Source organism: Nannospalax galili, unplaced genomic scaffold (assembly GCF_000622305.1).
Source record: "Nannospalax galili isolate Female #2095 unplaced genomic scaffold, S.galili_v1.0 scaffold666, whole genome shotgun sequence".
NCBI classification, from domain to species: Eukaryota; Metazoa; Chordata; class Mammalia; order Rodentia; family Spalacidae; genus Nannospalax; species Nannospalax galili.
This window is the reverse complement of record NW_008356473.1, coordinates 3,777,250-3,805,073: the sequence shown is the minus strand read 5'-3', so window position 1 is coordinate 3,805,073 and position 27,824 is coordinate 3,777,250. Positions and strand designations below refer to the sequence as shown.

Sequence of the window (27,824 nt, the reverse complement as noted above, 5' to 3'; positions counted from 1 at the left end):
CACCCCCCCCACAGCCCCCGCCACCAGACCTCAGTATTGAGCTTTACTACTGCAAACACTGCTCCTACAGCAATCGGTCAGTTGTGGGAGTGCTTGTTCACTACCAGAAAAGACACCCAGAAATAAAGGTCACTGCCAAATATATCAGACAGGCTCCTCCCACAGCCTCAATGATGAGAGGGCCCGAAGGGCCCCAAGGCTCCCCTCGACCTCCTGTCCCCATACAACAGCTGAATCGGAGCAGCTCAGAGAGAGAGTGTCCTCCCGTGGAGACAGAGATGTTCTTTTGCCAGCACTGTGATTATGGGAACCGAACGGTCAAAGGTGTCCTCATTCACTATCAGAAGAAGCACCGAGACTTCAAGGCCAACGCAGACGTGATCCGGCAGCACACGGCCACCATCCGAAGCCTCTGCGACCGAAACCAGAAGCCTGCCAGTTGTATGCTTCTCCCCGCCTCTGGTATGGAGCGCGACAAAACGAAGCTGCGGGCGCTCAAATGTAGGCAGTGTTCGTATACCTCCCCGTATTTTTATGCACTGAGGAAGCATATCAAGAAAGACCACCCTGCCCTAAAGGCCACGGTCACGTCCATTATGCGATGGGCATTTCTAGATGGTTTGATAGAAGCTGGCTACCACTGCGAGTGGTGCATCTATTCCCACATGGAGCCCAGTGGTTTGCTCTTGCATTACCAAAGGAGGCACCCTGAGCATTATGTTGATTACACTTACATGGCTACCAAACTCTGGGCTGGGCCAGACCCATCCTCTCCCTCTCTCACCATGCCAGCTGAAGCCAAAACATACAGATGCAGGGACTGTGTTTTTGAAGCTGTCTCCATCTGGGACATCACCAATCACTACCAAGCATTCCACCCCTGGGCCATGAATGGTGATGAATCTGTGTTGCTGGATATCATCAAGGAGAAGGATGGTGTGGATAAGCCCATCCTTGCACCCGAAGAGTTGCTAGGTCCTGTGAATTGTGAAAACAGTATGCCCACCCCACTCCCTGAGCAGGAAGCTGAATGCCCAGAAGATGCAAGGCTTTCCCCAGAGAAAAGCATGCATCTGGCTTCAGTTAACCCTGCCATATCCTCCACCCCGTACCAGTGCACAGTGTGCCAGTCTGAGTACAACAACTTGCATGGCCTCCTTACCCATTACGGGAAGAAACACCCTGGCATGAAAGTGAAGGCTGCTGACTTTGCCCAGGACATTGACATCAACCCAGGTGCCGTCTACAAATGCAGACATTGTCCATACATCAACACCCGTATCCACGGCGTCCTGACACACTACCAGAAACGACACCCGGCCATCAAGGTGACTGCTGAGGACTTTGTGCATGATGTGGAGCAGTCTGCTGACATATCCCAGAATGACGTAGAGGAAACAAGCAGGATTTTCAAACAAGGGTACGGTGCCTACCGATGCAAACTATGCCCGTATACACATGGCACTTTGGAGAAACTCAAAATCCACTACGAGAAGTACCACAACCAGCCTGAGTTTGATGTCTTTTCTCCATCGCCCCCAAAGCTGCCAGTCTCCCTTGAGCCAGAGATAACCAGTGAAGTGAGCCCCTCCCAGGTCTCTGTGGCTGAGGAGGAGGTAGGAGAGGAGCCCATGTCCACTTCTCACTTCTCTACCTCACACCTGGTCTCCCACACTGTGTTCCGGTGCCAGCTCTGCAAGTACTTCTGCTCCACGAGGAAGGGCATTGCCAGGCACTACCGGATCAAGCACAACAATGTTCGCGCCCAGCCCGAGGGCAAGAACAACCTCTTCAAGTGTGCCCTGTGTGCCTACACCAACCCTATCCGCAAGGGCCTGGCAGCCCACTACCAAAAGCGCCACGACATTGATGCGTATTACACCCACTGCCTCGCAGCCTCCAGGACCATCAGCGACAAGCCCAACAAGGTGATCATCCCGTCCCCACCCAAAGATGACTCCCCTCAGCTGAGTGAAGAACTCCGACGGGCTGTGGAGAAGAAAAAGTGCTCCTTGTGTTCTTTCCAGTCATTCAGCAAAAAAGGCATCGTGTCTCATTATATGAAGCGCCACCCGGGGGTTTTCCCAAAGAAGCAGCATGCCAGCAAGTTGGGGGGCTACTTCACGGCCGTCTATGCAGATGAGCATGAGAGACCTCCATTGATAGAAGAAGAGGAGAGAAGCAGCTTTGAGAGAACCGAGGTGGAGGGCGAAGCTCAGGACATCGAGTGGCTCCCGTTTCGCTGCATCAAATGCTTCAAGCTGTCCTTCAGTACCCCGGAGCTGCTGTGCATGCATTACACAGACCACCACAGCCGGGACCTAAAGAGGGACTTCGTCATTCTAGGCAGCGGCCCCCGCTTCCAGAATTCCACCTTCCAATGTAAGCACTGTGACAGCAAATTGCAAAGCACAGCCGAGCTGACCTCACACTTGAACATTCACAATGAGGAATTCCAGAAGCGTGCCAAACGTCAGGAGAGGAGGAAACAGCTTTTGAGCAAGCAGAAATATGCAGATGGTGCTTTTGCAGATTTCAAACAAGAGAGGGTAAGGATATGTTTTGATTTCCCTTCCCCCAGGAGACCTCTCATCACTGGTGCCCACATGCACTTCTTCGCTGCCAGCCAAACTGCTGCAGGCTTCCTAGTGACTTAGCTTGCCAGAGAGCTCAATAAGTCAATTAAACATTTCGAGCTTGATTATTCCCCACTCTGTGCTCACCCCCTCCACGGTCCTGGCCCCCTCCCTCTCTCCCTCTGACTCCTCCCATGACCCCCCCAGGGGCGGTTTGGGGTGGTTTCTATGTATGTCTTCCTGCCAAGTATCCTAATCGGAAGCCTAGTTAAACAACAACGCTCGCTTTTCCTAAGGCATTTGTGGGCTGTCTCTTGGTATCCTTAGCGCCTTTCAGCTATGCCTTGGTCTCCAGTGTTTGCTTCAGGAACCTATCATCTCAAGGAGGAGGGTTTTATTTCCTTTATTTTTAATCAAGATGTTCATTAAAGGCATAGCTGTGCAACGTTTCACCTGCGTAGTTGAAGCTGGCTTGAAAACCAGATGCCTTAGTAGCAGTGACCGTGAGCGTCTACACAGAAATCTTCTCTCCTCATCAGCCAGAACCTAATTGGGTTCCAGAGACTGCGTCTAGTAGGCTGTGTGCCATGACTGACAAAGTTGGTATACAAAAATACTCGCCTCTGTCTCCCTTCATTTTTAACCTGCTAATCCTCTTCAAAATAAAATAGCCAGTAAATTGTTAAGAATAAATGCCTGCCGTTGAGGGAGGACATGGAGTACTGATGGCTACCACTGTATTTTACCAGCCTTTTGGTCACTTAGAAGAGGTGCCAAAGATCAAGGAGAGGAAAGTGGTGGGCTACAAGTGTAAATTCTGTGTGGAAGTGCACCCGACGCTCCGCGCCATCTGCAACCACCTCCGGAAACATGTCCAGTATGGCAACGTCCCGGCTGTGAAGGTGAGAAGGGGAAGGCCCGATGCCCTGTCTGTGTGTCTTATTAACCCACTGCCTGAAGCGGCTCAGAATGCGGCCGTTTTTGAGTAATGCTTCCGTTGCTTTGGCTTGTTTTGATTTCTTTGCAGGTTGGACCTTCCTCGTCTTTCTGTTCAGGGATCGGTTAGGTTTTGATCTGGTTTCTGAATCTGGGGGACAATTTGTTGGACACAGGTGGTCCCATATTCCCATATATATTGAGTCATATTGTGCATTGAGTGTCAGTAGATCTTCATCCTTCTGAGCTGTCCCAGCTCATGAGAGGAAGTGAGTGGACCCCGTTCCCATCATCCAGCTTCCTACTGCCCAACTCTTACTGTCATTTGACTGAGTGAGCGTGTGATAGTCCGGGGGAATCTTTTGCTTCTTATTCTAGGTACTTCAAGGTGTACAAGGGGAATTAACTAAATGTAATACTAAAAGTCACTTTAAATGACTAAATTGTCATTTTAAGTGACAATTGATCCCAAGAGCCCCTTGACCTGGCATGTCTGTTCCATCCCCCCCCCGCCCCCATCTCCATATGATGCTACCAGTGCCTTCCTCTTTCCCCTGACCTTTATTAGGCTACCTGATTTGACTATCATAATCCAAATTGCAGCCACTGTTTCAATAGCCAAGTCTCCATCCCTGCCTTCTAGAATATTGTTAAGCACTTACCACTTTTGAACACAGAAACTGATTCAAGTTTCTGCCTTTACCATCTGGAGTATATTATACAGGAGTATATTTTTGTTATTTACCCTTCTTGACCTTTGGGTTCTGTTTATGGCAAACATGAAAGTTCTTCTTTAAGAACATTGAACCCTTGTCTTTGGGCTGAAAAGTTGCAACCCAGGGACAAAGAAGATAATTTCTGCACTGGACTGTAGTGTGCCTCAGGCTTGATTCCTGGAGTGGCAGAAGAGCAAAATGAGAAATCCAAGGAGCTACCTCAAAAGATGGTGGCTGAAGATCAGAATGCTCCTTAATTTTTGGAGTTAATTCTATGGTAACTTTCACTTACAGGTGACATTACCACTTGTAAGGGAGCAAGCAGCTCTGCATAGCTTCATTTCATAATGATGGCCCCAGGTTCCTAGATGGCCAGGCTATGCCCCCACCCCACCCCTCGCTCTTTCCTTATCTCTAAACCATAATCCTAACCCAACTTTCAGTCTAGATAGGTAGACTTCAGACTGGAAAACCTTGTCTCACATGTCCCAGGCTAAAGTGCCCTATCTTCTGTCTGGTATGTTGTCCTAAAATCAACTCCACTGTAGAATGAGTGGCACTTAGGCTTGCCCTGCCTCTAGGGGGAGCCAGAGAGGCAGGGTTCAAATTATTGCCAGGAAATGCTGATGAGCTTGGGCAAAGCAAGGGAAGAGAGGACAGCTGGGAGTAGCAATGGATATTTATTTTGTTGGTGGGGCATGTGTGTGTGTGTGGTTCTCTTAGCAGGAGGCTGAAGACCCTTCCCACTTGTTCCTGGATGGATTGGAAGCCAAAGACGACAGTGGCAACCTGGTGGGCCGGGTGGATGGTGGACACTGCTTGCTTGATGGAATGTTGGAGGATGAAACCCGGCCGGGGGGATACCATTGCAGTCAATGTGACCGAGTCCTGATGTCCATGCAGGGGCTGCGTTCTCACGAGAGGAGCCACCTGGCCCTGGCCATGTTCACCCGCGAGGACAAGTACAGCTGCCAGTACTGCTCCTTTGTTTCTGCTTTCAGGCACAAGTAAGTGCTACTGGATGGTCCTTAGTGGTTCCAGGGAAAAGGTGTCATAGTAGTTGGTCCTTAGTGGTAAGAGGGAGAAGGTGTAATAGAAGGCATCTAAACTACTACAGGATATGTTTGGGTGCATATGAAAGTTCGACTCATGGTTCCTTCCTGCTGCTGTTACTTGACCCTCGGTCTTGTCATCTGTAAAATGGGGCTAAGAGCAGGAGAGATGAGATACCATTAGATTTGGCAAATGCAGGTATTTCAAAGATGAGACTTGGAGGAATTGGTCTGATTGGCCCAAGAGAAGATGCAGTTTCCAGGAGCAGATGCTGATACATCTGTCAAACACTTAGCCAAAACTTAGCCATCATTTGACTAAGTAAAGTTCCATTTAGAAAACTGAGTTGCTAAAGAGGTCAGATTAGTGATTGGTTCTGTTAACTCATGTGACCCAAGAATCATTAAAAGATAAAGAGGTGGGTGTATATGGTTTTGTGGTGTGATGGAAAGGGGGGGAGGATTCTGAGAAGAAGAAGCCTTTTGTTACATAAAAAAGATAAAATTCAGTATTCTGCCAGTCCTAGAGGAAGGTGACTGACCTGCTGTTTATTTCTATGATAAGTGAAAATAAGTGAGGGCTGTTTGCTTCAGAGAAAGTCCAACTAAAGCCACAGAAAAGCAGGAGATATGTTTCCACAGAAGGTAGGGCAGGTTGTACACTATTTATTCTTATATGGAAACTAATATCTAATCTAACATCCATATATTGGCATTCAGTTCATTAAATACTGTCACACTGTCTGACAAACATGGACCCTCAATAAGTAATTTTGAATAAAGGAATATAACCTGTGCCCAGTACTGTGCCTTAGGCAAATATAAAGATGAACAGGGTACCATGTGATGTAAGAGAATTTAGGGCCTAGGGTTGGGTTATAAAGCAAATAAACAGATGGTTAGACAAAAGAAGGTGCATTTCTTTTCTCAAAGATTTCAATAAAATGCTCTGAAATTCGATTCAACAATAGGCAGTATCCTCTCCACGTTGGAAGAGTTAGGAACGTTTTACGGAATATGGAACAGTTGAGTCAAGTCTTGAAGCAGGAAGATGGAACCTGTGTAGTTTGGAAAGGAGATAGGGTGAGGATTAAAAACGGGACTGAGGTGGGAAGATGTGAGCCTCATTGGAGCCGACATGGTGATTCCATTTGAATCATCTTTAACTTATGTCTAATGGAATAGAGGAAGGTGACGGCTAACTACCTGAGTAGAGGTCCTATTTGGACTTTAAATGCCAGGAATTAGTGCATTATAATTACAGTATTTGCAAAAGGAAAAGTCTGGAATGAGTAACATAATCATAATTGCTAACATTTATTGCATCTCCTGATAAGCCAGATACTTTAAGTGTCTTCAAATATTACTTTATATTTACAAAGCAGCCCCATGAGCTATGACTCCATTCTGATCTCTGTCCTATAGATGAGGAGAGCGAGACCTAGGGAGATTAAGTATCTCACCTGAGTCCACAAGGTTTCTAACTAATAGCTGGGCTTCTAGCTCAGGTTGTCTGACAGCATAGCTCAATGGGGAAGTCAGTTTAGAAGACATAATCATAGCTTATTGGTTGTAGTAATGGATCTATATGACTTAGAAAAATTGGTTTATTTTATGGACTGAGAAACGTAGTAAAATGGCACCCAGTTTTGAGTCCGATTTGCTAGGAGAATGGCAGTGCCAGTCATGGAAATGGGGAAATGAGAACTGGTTTTGTAGGCAAATGTGATGGGTTTATTGTAGCGCAGGCTGAGTTAGGATAGCTTAAAGGACATCCTCAGGGGGATGTCTAGAGGCCATTGGAAGTATTGCTACTGTGCTCAGGAGAACATTACCCGTTTAAATGGTAAGCAGGAGCAGTCCCACAGGAGTTGTTCAGGATAGAATGCAGATCTCCCAGGCACTGTACAAACGAGAACTTCCCACACCTTGTTGGTTAGATTTATTTTTTTTCAGAATAATAATTATTGTGAAGTACTGGAGGTTCATTCTAATTAAGAAATGTCCTCATAAAAAATGTCCTCATAAACTGCTTCTAGAAAAGTGATGTACAGCAAACATGGTTGTGTTTATCAGAAGGGAAGGCTGTCCCCTTGCACACATGATGCCTTGAAACACACTTGCACTGGGCTTCTGTATTAATGTGGATCCTGATAACAATTAATTCTCCTTTTTCTCCTGTTTCTAATGAAAGTAGAATTATAGTTTAATAAAGGAAAACCTTTTTTTTTTTTGGTCTTTTTGAGACAGGGTCTCCCTGTAGCCCCAGCTGTCCTGGAACTCACTATGTAGACCAGGCTGGCCTTGAACTCACAGAAATCTGCCTGCTTCTGCCTCCCGAGTGCTGAGATTAAAGGCGTGCACCACCACGCCTGGCCAGAAAATCTTTCTTAAAAGCTAAATTTCCCAAATTTCTCTCTCTCACTCTCTCTCTCTCTCTCTTTCTGTCAACATAGGTGATCTTCCTAGCTGGGCAGGAAACCTTTTATTTTTGGATTGCCCTCTTCAATTGATCAGTGCTCTCAAAAGAGAAATTGAAGATACGCTATGACCCTATCTCTAAATCCAAAAAAAATTTTTTTGAGACAGTTTCATTTAGTTATCCTCCAACTTAGCTACGAAGCCAAAACTGGCCTTGAACTCCTGATCTCCCCCATGTCCTCCACCCCTTCCAAGTACTAGGATTATGTACAAGCACACCGGGCTTCTAAACTAATTCTTTAATCTCTTCAGATTCTGCACCTAGAGTAGCTCTAACTCTGGCCCTTTTATTTCTTCATTCATATGGTGAATGCTTCATTAGAACATAAACCAAGAGGACTCTGAACAGCTTAAAAGGAGGACGTTTGGAACTGAACAGTGGGGAAATACAAGCAGTTTTTAATCGTGCCACTTTCCTTTTCTTCTGCCTCAAGCTTGGACCGCCATATGCAGACCCATCATGGACACCACAAACCATTCCGATGCAAACTCTGCTCCTTCAAGTCCTCCTACAACAGCAGACTGAAGACACACATCCTCAAAGCTCATGCCGGTGAGTCGGTGTTCACGATGCGTAAGTTCTTCAGTACTCTCTGAGTTTGCCATCTGTGGTCTTGATAAAGTGAAGTTTAAAATATGTCTTTCTCCACTCATGAGGATGTTATTCTTGAGATGGTTACAGGTTCAATTTTAAAGAAAACTGAAAAAAGAATTTTAAGTCATCTAAAATCAAAATGATCACCAATGCCATGTCTGATCGATGGTTTCTTTATTTTTATTTTTTAAATATTTGATTTGTTATTTTTATTTTATGTGTATAAGTGTGTTGCCTGCATGTATGTAAGTGCACCCATGCCACACAATACCCACAGAGGTCAGAAGAGGCATTGGATTCCCCTGAAGCTGGACTTACAGATGGTTGTTAGCTGCCATGTGGGTCCTGGTAAGAGCAGCCAGTGCTCTTAACTGCTGAGCCATCTCTCCAGCCCCCGACTTTATCTTGATAATGTAATTACAGAGAATTCTTACATCCACTAAATCACAACTGAGCTAGAGTACCATCAAACACAGAAACTGGAGAAGCGAGGTTTCTAAAGAGATGCCTTCCCATAGGCCACATCCTCTCACTTGAGTCACAGGTGTCTAGAAGCCATGCTGGTATCTATCGCTGCACTGTGCTCTCTTCATAAATACCCTCGACTCTGCACTACACACGTGACAGCCATCATCCTTTTCGGTCCTCAGAGCCCTCCAAAAGGGTAGGTGCTATGTAACTCCTCCTGTGCCTTGTAGAACACTTTACAACAGTTTGAACAGTGTTATAAAAACTGCCCAGAGCCCACATCTTTCCCTTTTGCCACCTGCTCATAACCTATGCAAACAGGACCCTGTCTTTTCTTCTATTTCAAAAATGTTGGGCCTGTTGAACTGTCTCATTATAATGAAACAAGCCTGCCAACTGCCCTGAACCCTATCGGGGATGAGAAATGGGACAAGGAGATTAGCTACACAGGCTTGTTTCTATTGGTTAGTATTTCTCCAAGAAACTTCCAAAGTTCCCAGAGTAAGTGACTTCAGAGTTCAGCTCATTTTTTTCTAACTTGTGCACTCTGTAAATTATTCAGCTGGGACAGCATCCTGGTGAGCTTTTCTCATTGACTTTGGTCTTGTCAAAAGCACTTTTACCAGTGGGGAGCTGGGTGACTGTTTGGGCCCATGTGGAACGTATTTGAACATGCCAGATGCTGCACCAACTCCAGGGCACCAAGCTGAGTGTGTGTTCTTAGTGTTGGCCAAGCCAGCTGGCCTCCTTATGCTCAATAACTGGCCAAAAGAACGTATTCAGAAAAAGAATAAAAGCAATGTACTTTTGCTATCAGTGTACCCTGGGAGTTTGGTCACTGGGATATGGCTCTGAGACATCAAGAGAAACTTGACTTGAGAAAGCAGTACTAAAAGTCTTTCAACTTGTTTGTTCTCTGTTGATTGTTTTATTATATTTTATTTATTTACCTATTATTTTATTCATTTATATTTGTATCACCAGACAGGGTCTTGCTATTTAGTTTACACTGGCCTTGAACTCACTATCTAGCTCAGGCTGGCCTCAAACTTGCAGCAATCCTCCTGCCTCAGCCTCCTGAGTCCTGAGATTACAAGTATATGCTACCATTCCCAGCTTTCTATTTTATTGTATTTTAAAGGCTAAGCAGTAGAATGGACCAAACACATAATTTGGACTTGAATTCTTTCTGAGACTGTAAGAGATTCACAGCCATCTAGCAAAGTTCATGCAAACCCAACTTGCCTTACCAAAGAAATTAGCATGAGCACAGTATCATGCATCATATTATCTATGACATGTTAGTAAATACCACTGTTCACTGCCCAGCATCATCCTTGAGCGCCTACACGTGGTTGAAAGGACAGTTGATTGGAACTCCTCGGTTCTTCTTTTCCTCGTATTGTGTAATGCTGTGGAATTCAAAGTTTTCTGTAGCTCTCTTCAAGACCTTCTTAGAAATATAATCTATGGTGTTATCAGTGGAGAGAAGAGGTTTGACTGCAGAAAACTGGTGGTGAGCTCATGTCACGTTTGCCCCAGGTAGGAAATTAACGGTCTCAACTGACTAAAGGGTGTGTTGTGTTCGTCTTGACTGCTTCCTGTTTCTCTCACTTTTGATCTGTGGACCACTAGCTGTGCCCATTAGATTTTACCCGCCTACAAAACTTGTGTCACTAAAGAAGATTCTATTTGTACCTCTCTTTCTTCTCTGATTTTTAAGTTTCACCTTTAAAATAAATTTTAAGAAAACAAGAGTTGTGGGGCATACCTGTAGTTCCCGTACTCAGGAAACTGAGGCAGGAGGATCACTTGAGTCCAGGAATTCGAGTCTAGCCTGGCCAACACAGCAAGATGCCATCTTAAAAAATTATTTTTTAGCTACATGTTTATTAAAGGAAATATGAAAATAAAAGAAATATGCTCAGTCATCCACAATGTTATTATATAAAGGCCATGGTTAACATTTGATATCTTCTTTCAACTACTTTCTCTATAATTATTTTCAACAGTTGTGATTATAATATCATCTAAAGTGTGTTATGTTTTGATTCATTCTTAATTTTCTCTGTTATTACAAATGTTTTAAGAATTTATTTTAATGATAGTTCAAGAGGATATGCCTGCATTTACCTAATTGTTTTCTTGTGTTTGGAAACCTGCGTTGTTTGATATCTTTTCAGCATGAATAATAGAAATTTCTTTTTCATTTCTTTTTAATTTTTTTTCTCTGTGTGTGTGTGTGTGTGTGTGTGTGCACGCACGCACGCGTGTGTGCCTCTCGCATGGCATGGGCGTGGAAGTCAGAGGACAACTTGAGGGAATCAGTTCTCTCCTTCCACCATGTGGGTTCCAGGGATCATCAGGGGGCAGCAAATGCCTTTAACAGCTGAGCCATCTCTCTGGCCCATATGTAATATAAATTTCCAAATAAAGTTTTCTGTGTATTAAAGGGTATTTCCCTCCCTCCATTCTTCCCTCCCTCCCTCCCTCCCTTCCTCACTCATTTGGATTTTTGAGACAGGCCCTTGCTATCACCTCCCAGGCTGGCCTCAAACAAGCTTCTGCCTGTAGTCTGCAGAGTGCTGCTTTTATAAGCATGAGCCGCCACACTTGACTTCCAGGCTCTTTTCTTAATAGAGACTCTCAGGAGTAGTTTTATTAGATCGGGGGCCAAATTGCTTTGTTGTTACTGAAAGCAAAATTGATTTCTGAATTAATCAGACTAGTGTATATCTGTCCTATAACAGACATGCCCACTTTATACCCTTCATTTTTAAAATGTAATTAACTTAAAAGTTGATGTCATAAGAAAAGGTAAGTCACACTCTTGTCTTAATGTGGTCATGATAATCTATACTGTATTTCAGTTTAAGTGTACAATTTATTGAATATTGAAAACATACACACTCCCCTCCCCACCCATACTTACACACATAGCCCTTTATTCAATAAAGTTTCCACAGCTGCACTTTCCATTAGATAGGAAATGAGGTTTTATGGTGAGCCAAAATATATATGGAGAAAGGAATGGATAAGACTGTGTCGGATGAAGAAGTATGTAGTTTGTCAGTAAAGATTGAGAATTGTATAATAGCACTCCCATGAGAGGATAGTCTGTTTGGAAAAGCTACTGAGATCAAGAATTAGACATAATACTTTCTGTGGTTGAATGAAACCTGACATGATCATTTTTAGTATTGGAGAAGGAGGAAGAGACTTGGGGAAACTTTTCTGAAGGAGATGATGGGATCAGGTCAGTGACTAGAATCATCACAAAGCCCCACTGCTGTAGGTTGAATATGAGATCAACGGACCAGGTGTCTTGATCGTGGGCCTTGTGGGTGCTTCATCCTCCATGACCCTGTGGTTATTGGAATGGGAAGGTGGTTTGATCTTTGAGGGTTCCCAGGCCAAAAATCTTAAGAATCACATCTCTAGAGAGTGAATTAACTATGTGGTTTTGCTTTCTACCCTGCTTTCTCCCGATTCCTACCTTTCCTCCATACCTCGCCATCATCTTCTAGGTGAACATGCCTACAAATGTTCTTGGTGCTCATTTTCCACCATGACAATCAGCCAGTTGAAGGAACACTCCCTCAAGGTCCACGGAAAAGCCCTGACCCTCCCCCGGCCACGAATTGTCAGTCTCCTCTCCTCGCATGCCCACCACTCTTCCCAAAAGACCACCCAGGCGGAAGAAGTGGAAGACTCCAATGGTAAGAATGGGCTTCTAAGCCAGAATCAACCTGTAGGCTTGGGGTGAGCCAAGATTCACTAATCTTTGTCAAGAAGAAATTTTTTATTTGAAAATATGATGCTTCAATGAAGGACGGGACATGAAAAGTTGAGACACTCTAGATACCAGAGTTGGAAGGGGTATGAATTCAGCATCTGCATGGCGGCCTGGTAAAAACATCCATGGGTACCAGTTGAGTGTGTCCTGTGGTAGGAGCATGCTAAATTGGATGTGCTAGTATTGCATTCGTCCGTGGTGGATTCTATTGAATCAAGAATAGAATACAAGATGTATTTCTTTTCTGTTGTTTTTATGTATATCCTGTCTGGTAAGAAAATGTTCTGTGAAATTTGTGGTGTCTATTGCATAAGTTAACTAAACAAAGTTCAGAGGAGGAGAAGAGAGAGTGAATGAGTGGGGCACAGATGTTGGAATAGTCATCTGATAAGTAAGAGTGACAGTATTTTCTTAGAGCTGAAGAATGTTGAGGAAAAATTAAATGGGAAATGGGTTCAGAACTGTTCAGTTTCATGGCTTTGGAAGACATGCAGGAGGCATAGAGAGATGTGCTCACTGGCAATGTCAAAGCATGTCAAAGAGAAGAAGAGTGTTTGTCTTGAAGTCACTGAAGGAAGGGACATGAAAGGGTTGGGGCACTCCAGAGGCTAGAGTTGGAAGGGGTAAGAACTCAGGGGTAAGCGTGGCATTGTGAGCAAAAGGAGAGCTTCTTGTTTTGATCAGACCAAGAAACAGACCTGTAGTGACCAATCAGTGCATCTAGACTGACCCCAAGATCAGACACAGTGGGGAAGTGGAAGGAGGTATAGGAAAGCCTGGAGTGGCTCTCTTCCCCTCACCTCTGAGGCTTGGTCCCTTCTGCAACGTGTCTGAGTCAGTAACTGCCATGGTCTTGAATTCTCCCCACTCAGGGAAGATCTGCCTTCCAAGAGCTACTGTTCCGTTCTTGGGAAGAGCTTGGACAGGAAAGAAAGTGGACTAAAGGCCTGGATTTAAATCTTCTAATGTCAGTCACATTTTCCTGGGCAGTCTTAGCTTATACCTGCATATAATGTTGGCTAATGTTATATAGTTGCCTCAGCTGGTTGTCTTGAGAGATTAATGAGAAATATATATATTAGGATCATGTAAAATGCCCAATGTAGTGTCTGACTCATGGGGAGTATTTAGTGGACAGCCATTTTATTTCTGTGATTTTCATCTTTTGGTTGCAATTCTGGCCTTTGGAATCATTTGTGGCAAGTGTGAATTTGGAATTATTTTTAATGTAAAGGCTTAAACTGAAAGACTCTTCAAGATGACCTGACATTCTGATTGTCCAACTTGTCAGCATGGACTAATCCTCATGTTATCAAAACAGTAAATAAGTGATCTTTATTCATGAAGTCTGTGAGTAGGAGGAAATGAAAAAGTAAGTCCTACAACCAAAGATAAAAAAGTCTGAGTGTTGGACAGCATAGCTCCATATTGGCATCCCTATCTTAAGAGCTTCTAATTAATTTAAGGAGGTTTATTATGATGGCTGTGATATGAGGGATTACATGCACACAAGCTCCTAAACTGTTTTGTAGTAGTGGAAACTGCAGAAGGAAGTTGGTGCTGTTTGTGTCTTTAATAAAAGAGTCTTAAAGAGTGTGGTGAGAGAGAGAGAGTACTTAAGAGAGAAAATATCCTCCTCAGTGGATTTTTCTTCATTGGGGCAAAAGTGTATATTACAACCCAAGGGCAAAATCCAGTTTGATTTAAATTGTAAAGTCCTTATTAACATGAATTTAAAAAAAAAATCTTTTTGAGACCAGGTTTCCCGTAGCCCCAGCTGGACTGGGACTCACTCTGTAGACCAGGCTGGCCTTGAACTCAACAGAGATCCATCTGCCTCTGCCTCCCGAGTGCTGGGGTTAAAGGTCTACACCACCACACCTGTCATGGATTTTAATGAATTGTTTTCATTTGAAATAGAAGTTATAGTGTAGAGCCATTTGGGTGAAACTGATCCATCCAAATGCTTTTCCCAGAAAATGCTTTTCCTGGAACATTTCTCCCAAGAGTATACATCTTTTTCCTTTGTTCCTCTCCCTTGCAAAGTGAATCTCAGTCAAAGGATAAGGAAATCCTATAGACCACCCACTGCATGAATCATACTTTTCTGCCTAGGCTAAGCAGAATTTCGTTCCATCAACTCCTGAGCCCATACTTGCTAAGAGCTTGCCTAGGGACCAAAAAAAAAAAAAAAAAAAAGTAAAATCAATAAAATATTATTCTGGCTCTCCAACACCAGAAAATGAAATGATTAGAAGCCATTATTAGCACTCATCTGTTGACTCTAACCCCAATCCTGAAGCCCAACCTTTTTTTTGGGGGGGCAGTTTCAGAGTCTTAGAAGGTAGACTGTGGAGAGAAGTGTTTCAAATACATCACAGGGTGATATTGAGTAATTCTCTGCATCACACAGATGGCCGCCCTTTGCTCAACCACAGAAAGAGAATTTTCTATACTCAGAAGCGCTTTTTATTTTTCTATCTTGAGAAAGAACATATTTACTGTGAAAGCTCTGGGTGGTAACCATTTAAGTGAGGCCCACACAAAATTCCTTGGACCTATGCTGTTTTCTAACGTATATAAATAGCCCGTATCAAAGGACCAGCCGTGATTAGTTTAATTTGATGACAAAAAAGTTGATTAGAAGGTGAGGTGAACCGAAAGGAGGCATCGAATAGGTTGCTCTCATGAAGGAATAATTATGTAGAAAGAATAATGAATAGTTTATGCTTTCAATAAGTGTTTTCTTAAAGCCCTGTTCTAGGTCTTGCATCGTTTTGCGTGACCAGGAATGATGCGGGGCGGGGGGGCTACTCGAAAAGGACTATTTGCCAGGGAGCTGGTGGTGGATTCCTAGAAACAGCTCGGTCTGGAGGATGGAAAAACAGCTGTGGGGCTAGACAGTAGCCTGTAAATCATGCTTTGAATGGTGTTTGAAACACACATGTTAAATCCAATTGCACATTTTAATAGGGAGAAGCTGTGGGGCTGTTGGCTCTCAGTTGAGGTTTCCCACCCTGCAGATGCCAGGACACTGTGAACACACAAACCAAAAATGTGTTGCAGGCCTGGGGGAGTGGAGAGCCATAAACCCAGGGAAATGGCCAGTGTGTCCTTGGCTTTCTAAATCCCTGGTGAGGGATGAGAGCAAAACAAATTGACATGCTCAGTGCTGTTTGCAGTGGTCAAACGCTTGGTGTCTTGAGAACAAGCCAGTTCTTTCTGGCAGAGGCAAACAGTCTAGAGGGGAGGTTCTGCCTTGGCTCTTTTTGCTTCTAATCCAGAGGGAGGTGCTGGGAGGAAGGGAAGGAAGCCGGGAAAGCAGAAATGAGAGGTAGAGGGCAACTCTTGACCCCAGCTGCCTGGCCACACACCTGTTCTGGGCTTCAACAGGGCTCTTGGGCTCTGAACTGTCAGTCTTGACATGTTTCATGAGGACATGAATCCTCTAAATACTTTTCATGATCATTTGTTGGAAAGAAAAGCAACAGTTGTATGGTATTAGTTTTATATATTGGATGATGGGAAATGACACATAGTTGCTATTCAAAACAATGCATTGGGGGAGACAATAACATTGTCAACAAAGGGAAGTGTTCGGCTCTGTTAGTGTTTACTGTGTTCCTTCTGCCATATGAAATATAGGACTGGCTTTTATCCGACTGTTTCAAGTCTCCGCTTTCAGTACAAAAAAATACATACAAGCATGGCTGTAAAATAACAAAGAAAGTAGGGCAGTGTCATTTAACCATGAGGGGTTTTTAGGTCTCAGAAGTCACGCAAGACATGAACCATGGATATGTAATTGAAAATGCAACCATAACCTTTCTAAGAAGTCAAGCCAGTGTCACACTTTGTCCTTTTTCCTCTTGAATTTCCCTTGGCCAAAACCAACCAACCAACCAATTTGTCTATTCACTTGTGCCATATGAATTGCATGTTTTAAGAATTATCTACAATGAGATATTTAAAACAAAGTAGTCACCAAGACCAGGTATAAAATGAATTTTAAAAAATGAGTAGTAGGACCCATGGCCTAGTTAGCAACCCAGAAAAAAACAAAAAGAACTCTTCGTTGCAATACCCTCCCTCTCTAGTATGGATCTCTGCTAAGTTTACCCAATGAGCATTATATATTGTTTTAGACTTTAAAATTTTGGGGTTAACAGAAAAATGTAGGAGCTATGTGATTTGAGGTTTTTCGTGGTTGTTATTGTTGTTAGTTCGGCTTTTTTTTTTTTTTTCGTTAAGACAAGCTGGCCTTGAACTCATTATGTAGCACAGGCTATCCTCCCATTTATGAGTAAGTGGCTGCCTCACCCTCAAATTCTGAAATTACAGGCATATGCTACCCTGTGATGTTGCTGCTATTGTTAAAACTTTTTCAGTTGTCTTTTAAGCTCTAGATTATAGAATAATATTTGATAAACCCTATTTTTTAATCAAGACATGTCTTACTGAGGAACCATAGGCACTTGACACCTCAAAATAAAAGTCCTCCGCCTTCATTCAAAGTTAACTGTGCAGGCATTCTTTCCACATTGCAGAATGGCTTCACTCACAAACGTTCCTGTTTCCTGACATCCCTGTAGTCACTTCCTTCAGCTTCTAACTCCCTGCTTTGCTCTCAAACCCATTGAATAAGCTTTGCTGGGAACTCTGAAGGGTTTTCTCCCTGCTTGCTTTTTTCTACAAGTTTATGGCTTCTTTCTGTTTTTTGTAAATTTTCTATTGAGTTTTGTGTATTTCATACAGAACATCTTAATCATCTTTATACACCCCTCCCCACTGGCACTTTCCCATAGCCCCTCCCCCCCACACACACACTGGAATTCATACATTCTGTCATTCGTGTTAAGACCTATTGAGTCAAAGTTAGTGTCCCCAGATGTCCCTCAGTGCCAGTTCATCCACTGGGGTCTAGTCAACCTAACTAGATTTCCTGCGCTTAAGAAGATCAGCAATTCCTCGCCCAGGAGTAATCAGCTGCTAATAATTCTTCAGGAAAGATTGGGGCCTGCCGCCCTTTTCCACAGTTCTGTGCGGGTTTTTGTCTGCTTGAGTCTGCTTGGTTCTCGTGCATGCTGACACCACTGCTGTACGTTCATATAAGCAAGATCCCAGGAGCCTGTAGGACTCTATTTCCATATGGTCATGTACCTCCTCCCTGGCTCTTAAGTTTTTCTACCCCATCTTCCGCAATGGTCCAGAGCCCTGGGTGGGTGGAGTTTAATATAGGAGTCCTGTCCAAGGACCCACACTCTGCAGATTCTCATTATGACTTACTTTCTTTTAAAGGCTGACTTTTACCTGTTCCAACCCTACCCTAATTACTTTTAACCCTCTTCTCAGTGCCGTATTTGCATTTGTAAATATACTATTGGTTCTGCCTCTAATTTTCTGTTTGGGAGGATTAGATAGGTACTTGATAAACCTAGGATTTGTTTGCCAATTTTCTTGGAAGCTTCCCAATTTTCAATTCATTTCTCTATACCAAGTCCCCAAATTTGTATAACTACATCATCTAGTGCTAAGTTTATTTCTTATCCATTTAAGAGGTAGATTCAAAAGACAAACAATCTGAAGATGAAACCTTGGGGACTCCTCTCACACAAACTTTCTGATGCAACTCTTCTGCCAAGATGAATAGCTCTTCCTTGATGTAGTGTTTTAAATATTGTCATCATTCTGTATGTAATGAGACTGTCTGTGAAAGGGGGAAGCTGAAGGTTGAAACCATGTAAGCCTTTCAGTCAGGAGACAGAAGTGTGGTGGAGCTGGAGAGGTAGGGGCATTGCTCAGATGGTTACCAGGCATAAGAGCTGTCTCCTGGAACTGTGCGTACAGCTGCCCCTCCTGGGGACAGCTTGTTTTCTGCGTCTCTTAACATACAGTGTTCTGCAGGGAGCTATTCCAAACTCAGAGATCCTATCTAAAAGGAAACAGACCACCAAAACTTATTATAGGATTTTCTAATCTCCCTGAAAAACTGTCACACCTGGCTGTTAAAATAAAACAACGTAATGATCGGAAGATGCTCATTTTGTGAAGCTCATCTTGGTCAAAACTGTCCAAATTATGTCAAGATTTGACAAACTTTTTCAGCTTTGTAAGTCATGTCATCTCTGTTACAACAGCTGGGTTCTTGTGCTGCAGCTGGAAAACAAACCATAAATGATATACAAACAAATGGACATGCTGTGTTCCAATAAAACTTTATTCACAAAGAAAAGGCAGGGTTCAGATTTGGCCTATGGATGGTGATACGTCACTGGTCCTTGTTGATGACTGTAAGGGAACCATAGCAGTATCCATGGACTTTATCCAACTTTTGATAAATGTCATTCTGGAGCTTTATGTTTAGCAGTTGGAATGTTCCAAGGTGTCACTTAAAATGTAACTTGACCTAAGTATAATCTTTGTTTTATATATGAGATCTGAGACTTTGATAAAACCTTAAATATTAGTGTATTAATTACATGCAGTAAGCGTAAAAGGAACACCACCTAAGAATGGTGGTGACTCTAGCTCTAAACCATCAACTCATTTAACCTTGACCGCAGCCATACTTGACACTTAAAAATTAAGATCTGGGATGCCTGCTTTTCAAAGAGAAGCTTTTCAGATCTCTAAATAGGTCAGACATAAAATTCAACCTTTAAGAGGATCCAATTAGTTGCTAAGGCATCAGACCTTCCATGCAGGTTCCAATTGCAATCAGATTTCTCTTGGGGTGAAAGAAAAAAAGAGGTGGTTTCTTTAAAAATGACAGTAATGAAATGGAGACTCGAGTGAATAATTGTAAAATATAAAGATTTACATCGTTTAGAGCACATGGGATATAAGAGGTAATTTTAATGGCTTGACTGTAATTTTTAATAGGTTCTGCTGGTCTCAGATTCATCTGACCAGACACTACTAACCTTCCTTTTTTGACATCCCAATTTCTACATAAAATTCAGTCTAGAGTTTATTTCATGCTTATTATAAAGAACGATATTTCTTTTGTAAAGTCTCCAAGGTCTTTGGATCCAGAGGAACAAAGTGGCGCAGAAGACTCTGGATCCCATGTTATAAACCTTGGAATCTACAGAGGATAAGCCATTAGCATTGACACCAGTGGTGCATGGGAACCCTCCAAAACGATGATTGCCCTGCACATGAAGATCAGAGAACCCATCTGCATGGCATTTATGACTTAAAATTTTGTTGTTGTTTGGTAGTTTCTTACATTTTATATAATGAATTTTCATCTTTTTGAGTCAGCCACATTTTTGCGTGTGAAAGATTAGAAAATATTTTAAGTATAGACTTTCCACGTCCTGGGAACTTAGTCAACTCTCCCATCTCCCTCTTCCCCTGCCAACAAAAACATTTGGTCATCAAAAATATAAGCATTTACTACCAGACATACTCAGAACTAGTTCCTAGCAACACTGGAATTTGTCACATAATTCCACATCTGTCTTCTGTATCCTTGGTGAACTGGTTTGAGGTATCTTCTGTCCTCCAGAGCTCAGTGGATGTGTCTAACAGAGAAGAAACCAGCTTCCTTTGGGCAGAAAATGACTAATCTTGATTCTATTTTGAAAGAAAAAAAAATTCCCTCCTCTTAAATGCCCACTTTGAGTTTTTGTACCCAGAGCTGAAGCTTGATGTTTTAGTTTGATTTTATTTGATCAAAAGTCCTTCACGCTGTATTGAGACTTACATGACTCATAAGTTCTCTCCTCTTTCAAATACTCCTGTGCATGAGAGAATTTTACACACACTGCAGGAAGAGTATTGAAATTCGGGGGTAACAGGAATGAGCTGTGACATTCAGAGGTAGAGATTCTGGAATAACTTTGATGGGACATAGGGTATGCTCTGAGAGAGAGAGAGAGACTGCTTTGTGAAAAAGTACGTAAGTGCCGAGATGACAGCAAGATGTCCCAAACAGCTTTAAAAACCAGTTTTGTTTTGTTTTTTTTTTTTAAATGTGTATGAGTATACTGTGTCATGCAGTGATCACGGAGGCCAGAAGACAGCATCAGATCCCCTGGAACTGGAGTTTCTGACAGTTGTTAGCCTCCATGTGGGTGCTGCATACCAAACCCAGGTCCCCTGCAAAGACCAGCCAGTGCCCTTAACTCCTGAACCATCTCTCCAGCCCTAACCTCTGTTATTCTTTAAAATAAGTTATCTAAGTTTCTATAGTGTGACTCAGGAAAGTGTGTCCCAATGATGTGCACATTTTCATAAGGCATTCAGAACCTTGTATCACACCCTATAGGAATATCCCAGCACCGTGGTGGTTTATCAAAAATAGAGAGAGGAAGGAGGGTCAAGGTGGTATGTGAGGTGAGCATTCAGGTAGAGGATGTACTTGCTCTCTGCTGAGCTCAGTCCCTTGCTGTTGAAGCCTGGGAAGGGATCTGTTTCAGCTCTGGACTCTAATCCATTGCAGACTCCACCCAGGGAGGTGTTTGGCCCTGAGAGCAGAGCCCAGCATGTTGCAGAGCCCAGCACGCTGCAGAGCCCAGCACACTGCTCTTAGAGAAGCTGTTCCAGGGCTGGGTTTCTGAAGTTTCCTCAGGGATACACAAGATTCTTTGATGAATTTCACTGCCCTTATGTCATCTTTTACTTTCACATACTGCAAATTCTCCATCAGAACTGTAGTGAGAGCCACACTAAGATGTAAGACCATCCAAACCCTCAACCTAGTTTTTAGTTTTTAGCTTTGCTAGCTTTTTTTTTCCCTTCGACCAGATGGCAAGCCATCTACTCTGCTAACACAAAGACACTGCATGTTTCCTTGTTTACTTCCTAAGTGATAGAAGTAATCATTTTAAATTATTTAACCCTGCTAATGGCCTTAAATTTATTGTGTCGATAAATCTCATGAATTAGAGATAAAAATGATGAGTTTGATTCTATTAGAAGGAAACTGTTGGCCCCAAGGACCAACATGGTAAGTCCCCAAAGTCACAGAACCTGTATGTGGTAGATCTGGGTTTCTTTCCTACACTGCGTCCAAAGGCTGTGTCCTTAACATGTACGTGTGCCTCTTTGAAGTTAACAGCAAAATGCACATCTAGGTAGTGACACAGGGTAGCTAAAACACAGTTACTTGCACATTTGGAGACTCAGGAATCTTCCAAAGGAAATCAGAGATGGCGGTTTTGTTTTGGTTTGTTTTGATTTTGTTGTTGTCTTTTTGAGACAAGGTCTTCCTGGAGCCCCAGCTGGCCTAGAACTCACTGTATAGACCAGGCTGGCCTTGAGCTCACAGAGTTTTTATTGATATTTAGAGCTTAATAGATATATAGATGTTATTAGGTTAAAAGACCCAAATATGGAGCTGGAGAGATGGCTCAGCAGTCAAGAGCACTGACTGTTCTTGCAGAGGACCCAGGTTCGATTCCCAGCACTCACATGGCAGCTAATAACTGTAATTGCAGTTCCAGGGGGATCTGATACCCTCCTCTGACCTCCATGGGCATTGCATGACATGAGTGCACTTCCACACACACAGGCAATACATTCATACACATAAAATTAAAAATAATTTTTTAAATGACCCAAATATAGTGAAATGAGAGATTGTACATTTTAATTAATAAAATTCTATATTTTAAAGGCTCGTGCCTATGGGAAGAAAAGGAATTGAGTCACAGAGGGCTTCTGGGAAGAGGTGGGATTCGCGCTGGGTCTTGAAGAGTGAGCATATTTGTATGAGCAGAAGGAAGGCCATTCCCAAATGGGGGTGTCAGAAATGAGCTGACACATAAACGAAGCGTACTGGGACAGCAAGGAGACAAGTCTAGCTAGAGTGGATGGGATGTGGTGAGGGAGAGGACAGAAGTAGTGCTGGGTAGGAGGGAACTCAACACTGTAAGGAGAAACCTTGGATTTGTTAAGGAATGGACTGAGCAAGGAAGACCAACAGTAAGGTTTCTCTCTCCTGTGGAAATGGCACAATAACTTCTGAGATATAGGTGCATTAAAGTGCATCTTTGGCTCTTCAGGAGTAAGAGTGCAGTAAAAATAGTGATGGAGAGATGGCTCAGCAGTTAAGAGCAATGTCTGTTCTTGCAGAAGACCCGGGTTTGAATCCCAGCACCCACATGGCAGCTAACAACTGTCCGTAACTCCAGTTCCAGGGGATCTGCCAATCTCTTCTGTCCTCCGCGGGCATTGCACGACACAGGTGCTCTTATCTACATGTAGGCAATACACGCATACACATAAAATAAAAATAATAAATAAAATATTTTTTAAAAATAATGATGGAAGCCAAGTAAGGTGGTACATGACTTTAATCCCAGAACTCGGGAGGCAGAGGCAAGTGAATTTCTGTGAGATCGACCAGCCTGTTCTACATAGCCAGTTCCAGGCCAACTGGGGCTATATGGAGACTGTGACTCAAAAAAACCTAAATGTATGTCTATATATGTAAATATATATACATATATGTATATATATTTAGTGATGGAGAGCAGGGTATAGTGGTGCGTACGTTAATCCCAGCACTCAGGAGGTAGAGGCTGGCAGATCTCTGTGAGTTAGAAGCCAGCCTGGTCTCTACTTAAGGAGTTCCAGGTCAGCCAGGGCTTCATACTGAGACACTGTCTTTAAAAAGCAAACAGGGATGAGTCTCAGTCTTCTTAACATGGCTGCATCTTTTTTTTTCTTGCTGATTGTATTTTCACCTGCTCATGGTTAAAGACAGCGTTATGACCGCATGTAAACTATAAGGCACCTGTGAGGCTAGTGTCTTCCTATCCATTACATAAGCTCTAGTAACAGTTTGCTAAACAGGGAAACGTAGCTTATTTTATTATTTGAATTATTTTTTTGTAAAACCAGGACCATACCAAATTTCCTTTCTTGGGATTTAGAGTTCCATCACTTCACAAACTAACTATACAGGTTTGAAATTGGAACATCCTAAATTTTGAGTAGTTAAAGTCTTCATATTTTTATATTTGTATGTATAATGGAATTATTTAAGGCAGGATTCTCAGAATTACATAAGACCTTTGAGTTTGCTAATCAAAAATTAAGTTCATTTGCAGGATCCCTCATCTCCTCAGAAATATATTTAAATGAGGCCTGTATTGCTGCTGTTTACACCAAGCTTCCTGCTCTGTTGTTCCTACTGTTGTTTTGTTTTTGCTTTTGCTTTTGCTTTTGAGATTTGGTTTCTTTGTAGCCCCAGCTGCTCTGGAAATCACTTTGTAGACCAGGTTGGACTCAATCTCACAGAGCTCTCTGCCTGCCTCTACCACCCTGGTGCTGGGATCAAAGGCATGAACCTCCAAGCCTGACATACTTAGTACATTTTAAAAACTAGCAAACTGGTCTATAAGTTAAATGACAAAATCAAGATTACACACTGTCTAGACTGTTTAGAGTAATGGGCTGAAAATGAGATTTTGCTAGGGGATAAATACGAAGTATGTTCGATAGCTTTTGACCCTTGTAGTCATTTCCATTTCTTGACGTTCCAGCTATCTATATGATTATCAGTTACCGTTTCTGTCTCCCCAGCTACAAACCATGTGCTGAGGTCAAGGACTGCTTCCTAAATTTTTTTCTAGAACCCTAGTATTTGGCAGGGCATTCAATAAATATTTCTTAAATTAATTTGAATTCAGCTGCAGAAACAACCAGAAATGAAGGAAACCAATGAAATAACAGTTTTATTGTGAAAACGCCTGGGGATTTCCACAAGTTCAACAGAGCTGAGGCGTGTTTGGAAGAGCTGGTGGAACCCAGCTTTGTGTATCCCAGGATGCGTTGACTTCCATTTCGGCACATTCCATCACCCCTTCCTCTGAGTTAACTTTTACCTCCTGCCCCATTGGTACCACCCCATTTTCTTTTATTTTCTATGACTGATGATTGATTGATTGTGTCAGCCATGGTGCATGTGTGGAGGTCAGAGGATAACTTGTGGGTTGTCCTTCTACCATGTGAGTCCCAGGGATGGAGCTCAGGTTGTCAGGCTTGATGGCAAGTACCTTTACCCACTGGAGCCATCTTGCCAGTTCTAATTTCTCACTTTCTGCAACCCAAATGACTAATTCTTCTTTTTTGGTACCTCAAGAATATTTGTGCTTCTTTATTTGGTATTACCATTCTAAATGCCTGCTTTCTGTTGTTGTTTTCTGTTTATTTTTTCTTATCTTCCATCTTCCAGAATGTTCTTTTGTCTTCCTCCATGAATTCAGTGCTAGGTTTACAGCCTCCCTTTCTAATCCAGCTGTGTCCATCACACTCTAAAATTCCGATACATTCAACATAAAGAGAGTTACCTTCTCAGCTAGGGGCTTTGATAACACAGTGGACAGCAACAGGAATGACAGAGTATATGGGCACCAGTGGTGGGGGGAGGGAGGTTATGGGAAGGTGCCATTTGGGATACAGGTATACAGATGAATAAGATCGTTTGTGATGTTCTGTATGAAATACACACACAGAAAAAAAACAATTAAAAAATGAAAAAAAAAGTTTAGAGTAATGCTTATAACCTTCTGCTTATAGTTCAGCTGCCCACCTGTCTGTGGCTGGATAACCATAACCATTCCATCCTAGCATCACAATTATCTGTAACCACTGCTTTAAGCTCTCCTTTACCCCCCAGCCTAGCTCAGACCTTGGGGTTAAACATTCAGAGGAGCTTTCTCCAGCGTCCTGGATTTTCTAGCTCTCCTGTCCTCTCTGGCTTCAAACTCGTCAAACCCCAGCCCTGAATAACCTTCCTTTTCTCACATCATCCTTTGATGTTGCCTTGACTTTCCTAATCAGTCTTTTCCAATCTTCTTTTCCAGGTTGTCTTTGTTAATCAAAAATCTGGTTCACTTTTAAAAACAAATGCAAGCTTCTTCAGATTTATCTCTAAGAGATAAATCAATGTATCCATAAGAGAAGAGACGGGAATAGAGTCAAGGAATGTGCCAGAAGTTACAAGTAGCCACGGTCTATCTTTCTTGTCCCAAAGTAAACAGAGCCAGTAGCTGTATAGTTAATAGCTATGGCAATCACAAATTATCGTACTTGCAAGTTGTGATTTTTATTATTACTCTGATTTTACAGTGTTTTAAAATTTTGCCCGTGGGTAAGTGTTTAATTAGGAATATGAAGAAGGAGAGATGAAGGAATTCACGTCTACCTTGTGTGCAAGCAGGAGCAGTGCCACCACTTCTGCTAGAAGAAGCACAGTGATTATAACAAAGCCACAGGCAGACAGTGAGTTGTGAGTGAAATTCCCAACAAGCACATTAGAATCAGTACAACCTATATGTTGTTATGGTAACGATAAAATAAGATCACTTTTGCTAATTCATATGCAGTATACTTTTTTTTTTGCATTGTGGTTTATAACCTCCATAATAGAGACCTGAAAAAATAGCTTTTCTTGTCCTTGCTATTCTTACTATTTTATTTTTTATTGATTTTTAAAAAAAATAAATTCTCACTCTATAGTCAAAATTAGCCTTGAACTTACTATATAGCCCACACATGCTCATCTCAATCTTGTAATAATCTCTTTGCCCCAGCTTCCTGAGTGCTAGGATTGCAGATACACGGCACCACACCCAGCTACAAAAGATTCTTTAAAACATCAAGCTCAATGATCAAATAAAAGATTTATTGTTTTTGTTCTCTTTTTAAGTTTTTTTTTTTTTTTCCAGGCACCTTTTGAAAGGCTTCATTATTAAGTGCCTCTACTCCTTTCTGATTTCTGGGCTTATAATCTAAGTTACAATATATCTAGGGAGTATGTTGAGGTCATAGATGTCACCCATTACGAATGAAAAGACTGTGAGAACTCAAACTACAGGACAGGAAAGTAGTGATCTGTACCAGACAGATCTATTTATTGATTATCATTTTCTAAATTCAGAGAAAGCAAAACAGTGTCAGAAAAAGCAGCTTTGTAAATAAAGAGTATATGTACCACACCCATTGGTAGTTGCTGTTACCCACATTCTCATCTTAGTCTTAGGAGGTGACTGCTAAGAAAATGCTTAGACCCCATAGTCCCAAACCCTCCAGGGAGCAGCTTGCATTGTGCTCCTGAGCTTTCTGGATGGAGAAAGGAGATGAAAGTTATTGACAGCAAAAAGTCTCCAACATCTGATTATTCCATCAGTCAGTCCAAATTCCACCCCAGGAATTCATTCTTGGTTTCCGTGGCTCCAATCAGGGACTCTTGTTCAAGGGAAGCATCCAAATGTTCCATGGCACTGCAGTCCCAACTCCTAACAGTTATGTTTCAGTGGAGTTTTGGAGTGGTGCTGTAGAACCAGCAGGGAGTATGTGTCTTGCTGTGTCACTGGATTCATTTTTGATTGAGCAAGTGCCAGCAAGGATCATTTTCACTCCACTGGAGCTACCGAAAACTAGGGGCAAATGATCTTTTTGAAGTGAGTTACTCATATAGATCATTATTGATTTAGTGGTCTTCAGATAACTTCCAGGATATGGGACTCCTCAGTCTCAAGACTGCTGCAGGGTAGCTATAGGCTGAAGTCGGGGAAATGGCCTTTAGTGCTGGGATGAAATGTGCAGTCTTAGGTGAATGTCCTGTCTAGCTCTATATCATATAGAGTATACTTAAATCATCATTTACCATATCTGAGCCTTGTTTTTCTACAATGTAAAAAGTATGATGACAGGGCTGGAGAGATGGCTCAGCAGTTAAAAGCACTGGCTGCTCTTACAGAGGACCCAAGTTTGGTTCCCAGCACACACACAGCAGCTAACAACCATCTATAACTCCAGTTCCAGGGAATCTGGCACCCTCTTCTGGCTTCTGCAGGCATTGTATGCATGTGGTACACTTAACATGCATGCAGGCAAAACACTCATACACATAAAATAAGACTAAATTAAATTTTTTTAATTAAAAATTAATGGTGCCCACATTATGAGATCATTTCAGGGATCAAATGAGAAAATGTGGAAATGCTTTCATATCCAAAATCATTGTAGAAGTATTAGATATTATTAAAGTATAAAGTAACATAGTAGAAGCAAATTTCTTATCAGTTCCTGGTAATTTATCAGCAGTCAGAGAATAACAACTTTTTCTGAGTCTGAAATACAGTTCCTTTGCATTGCTTTCTTGGGACTCTAAAACAAGTCAGAGTTTGGAAAGTGCTGCTTATTTTGCATTCCCTTTGTCATGAACTTTGGGGCTTAATGGAA

General features: G+C 42.3%; 1 protein-coding gene across 1 annotated transcript in view; it reads left to right on the top strand.

The window, feature by feature from the left end:
- Positions 1 to 27,824, top strand: part of Znf462 (zinc finger protein 462) — a 154,132-nt gene that overhangs the window by 64,598 nt on the left and 61,710 nt on the right. The window contains exons 4-8 of the mRNA XM_008854655.3: positions 1 to 2,549; positions 3,326 to 3,478; positions 5,132 to 5,235; positions 8,196 to 8,314; positions 12,352 to 12,543. The exon at positions 1 to 2,549 is cut by the window's left edge and continues 16 nt beyond it. Coding sequence (XP_008852877.1) covers positions 1 to 2,549; positions 3,326 to 3,478; positions 5,132 to 5,235; positions 8,196 to 8,314; positions 12,352 to 12,543 — 3,117 coding nt within the window. The remainder of the gene's footprint in view (positions 2,550 to 3,325; positions 3,479 to 5,131; positions 5,236 to 8,195; positions 8,315 to 12,351; positions 12,544 to 27,824) is intronic.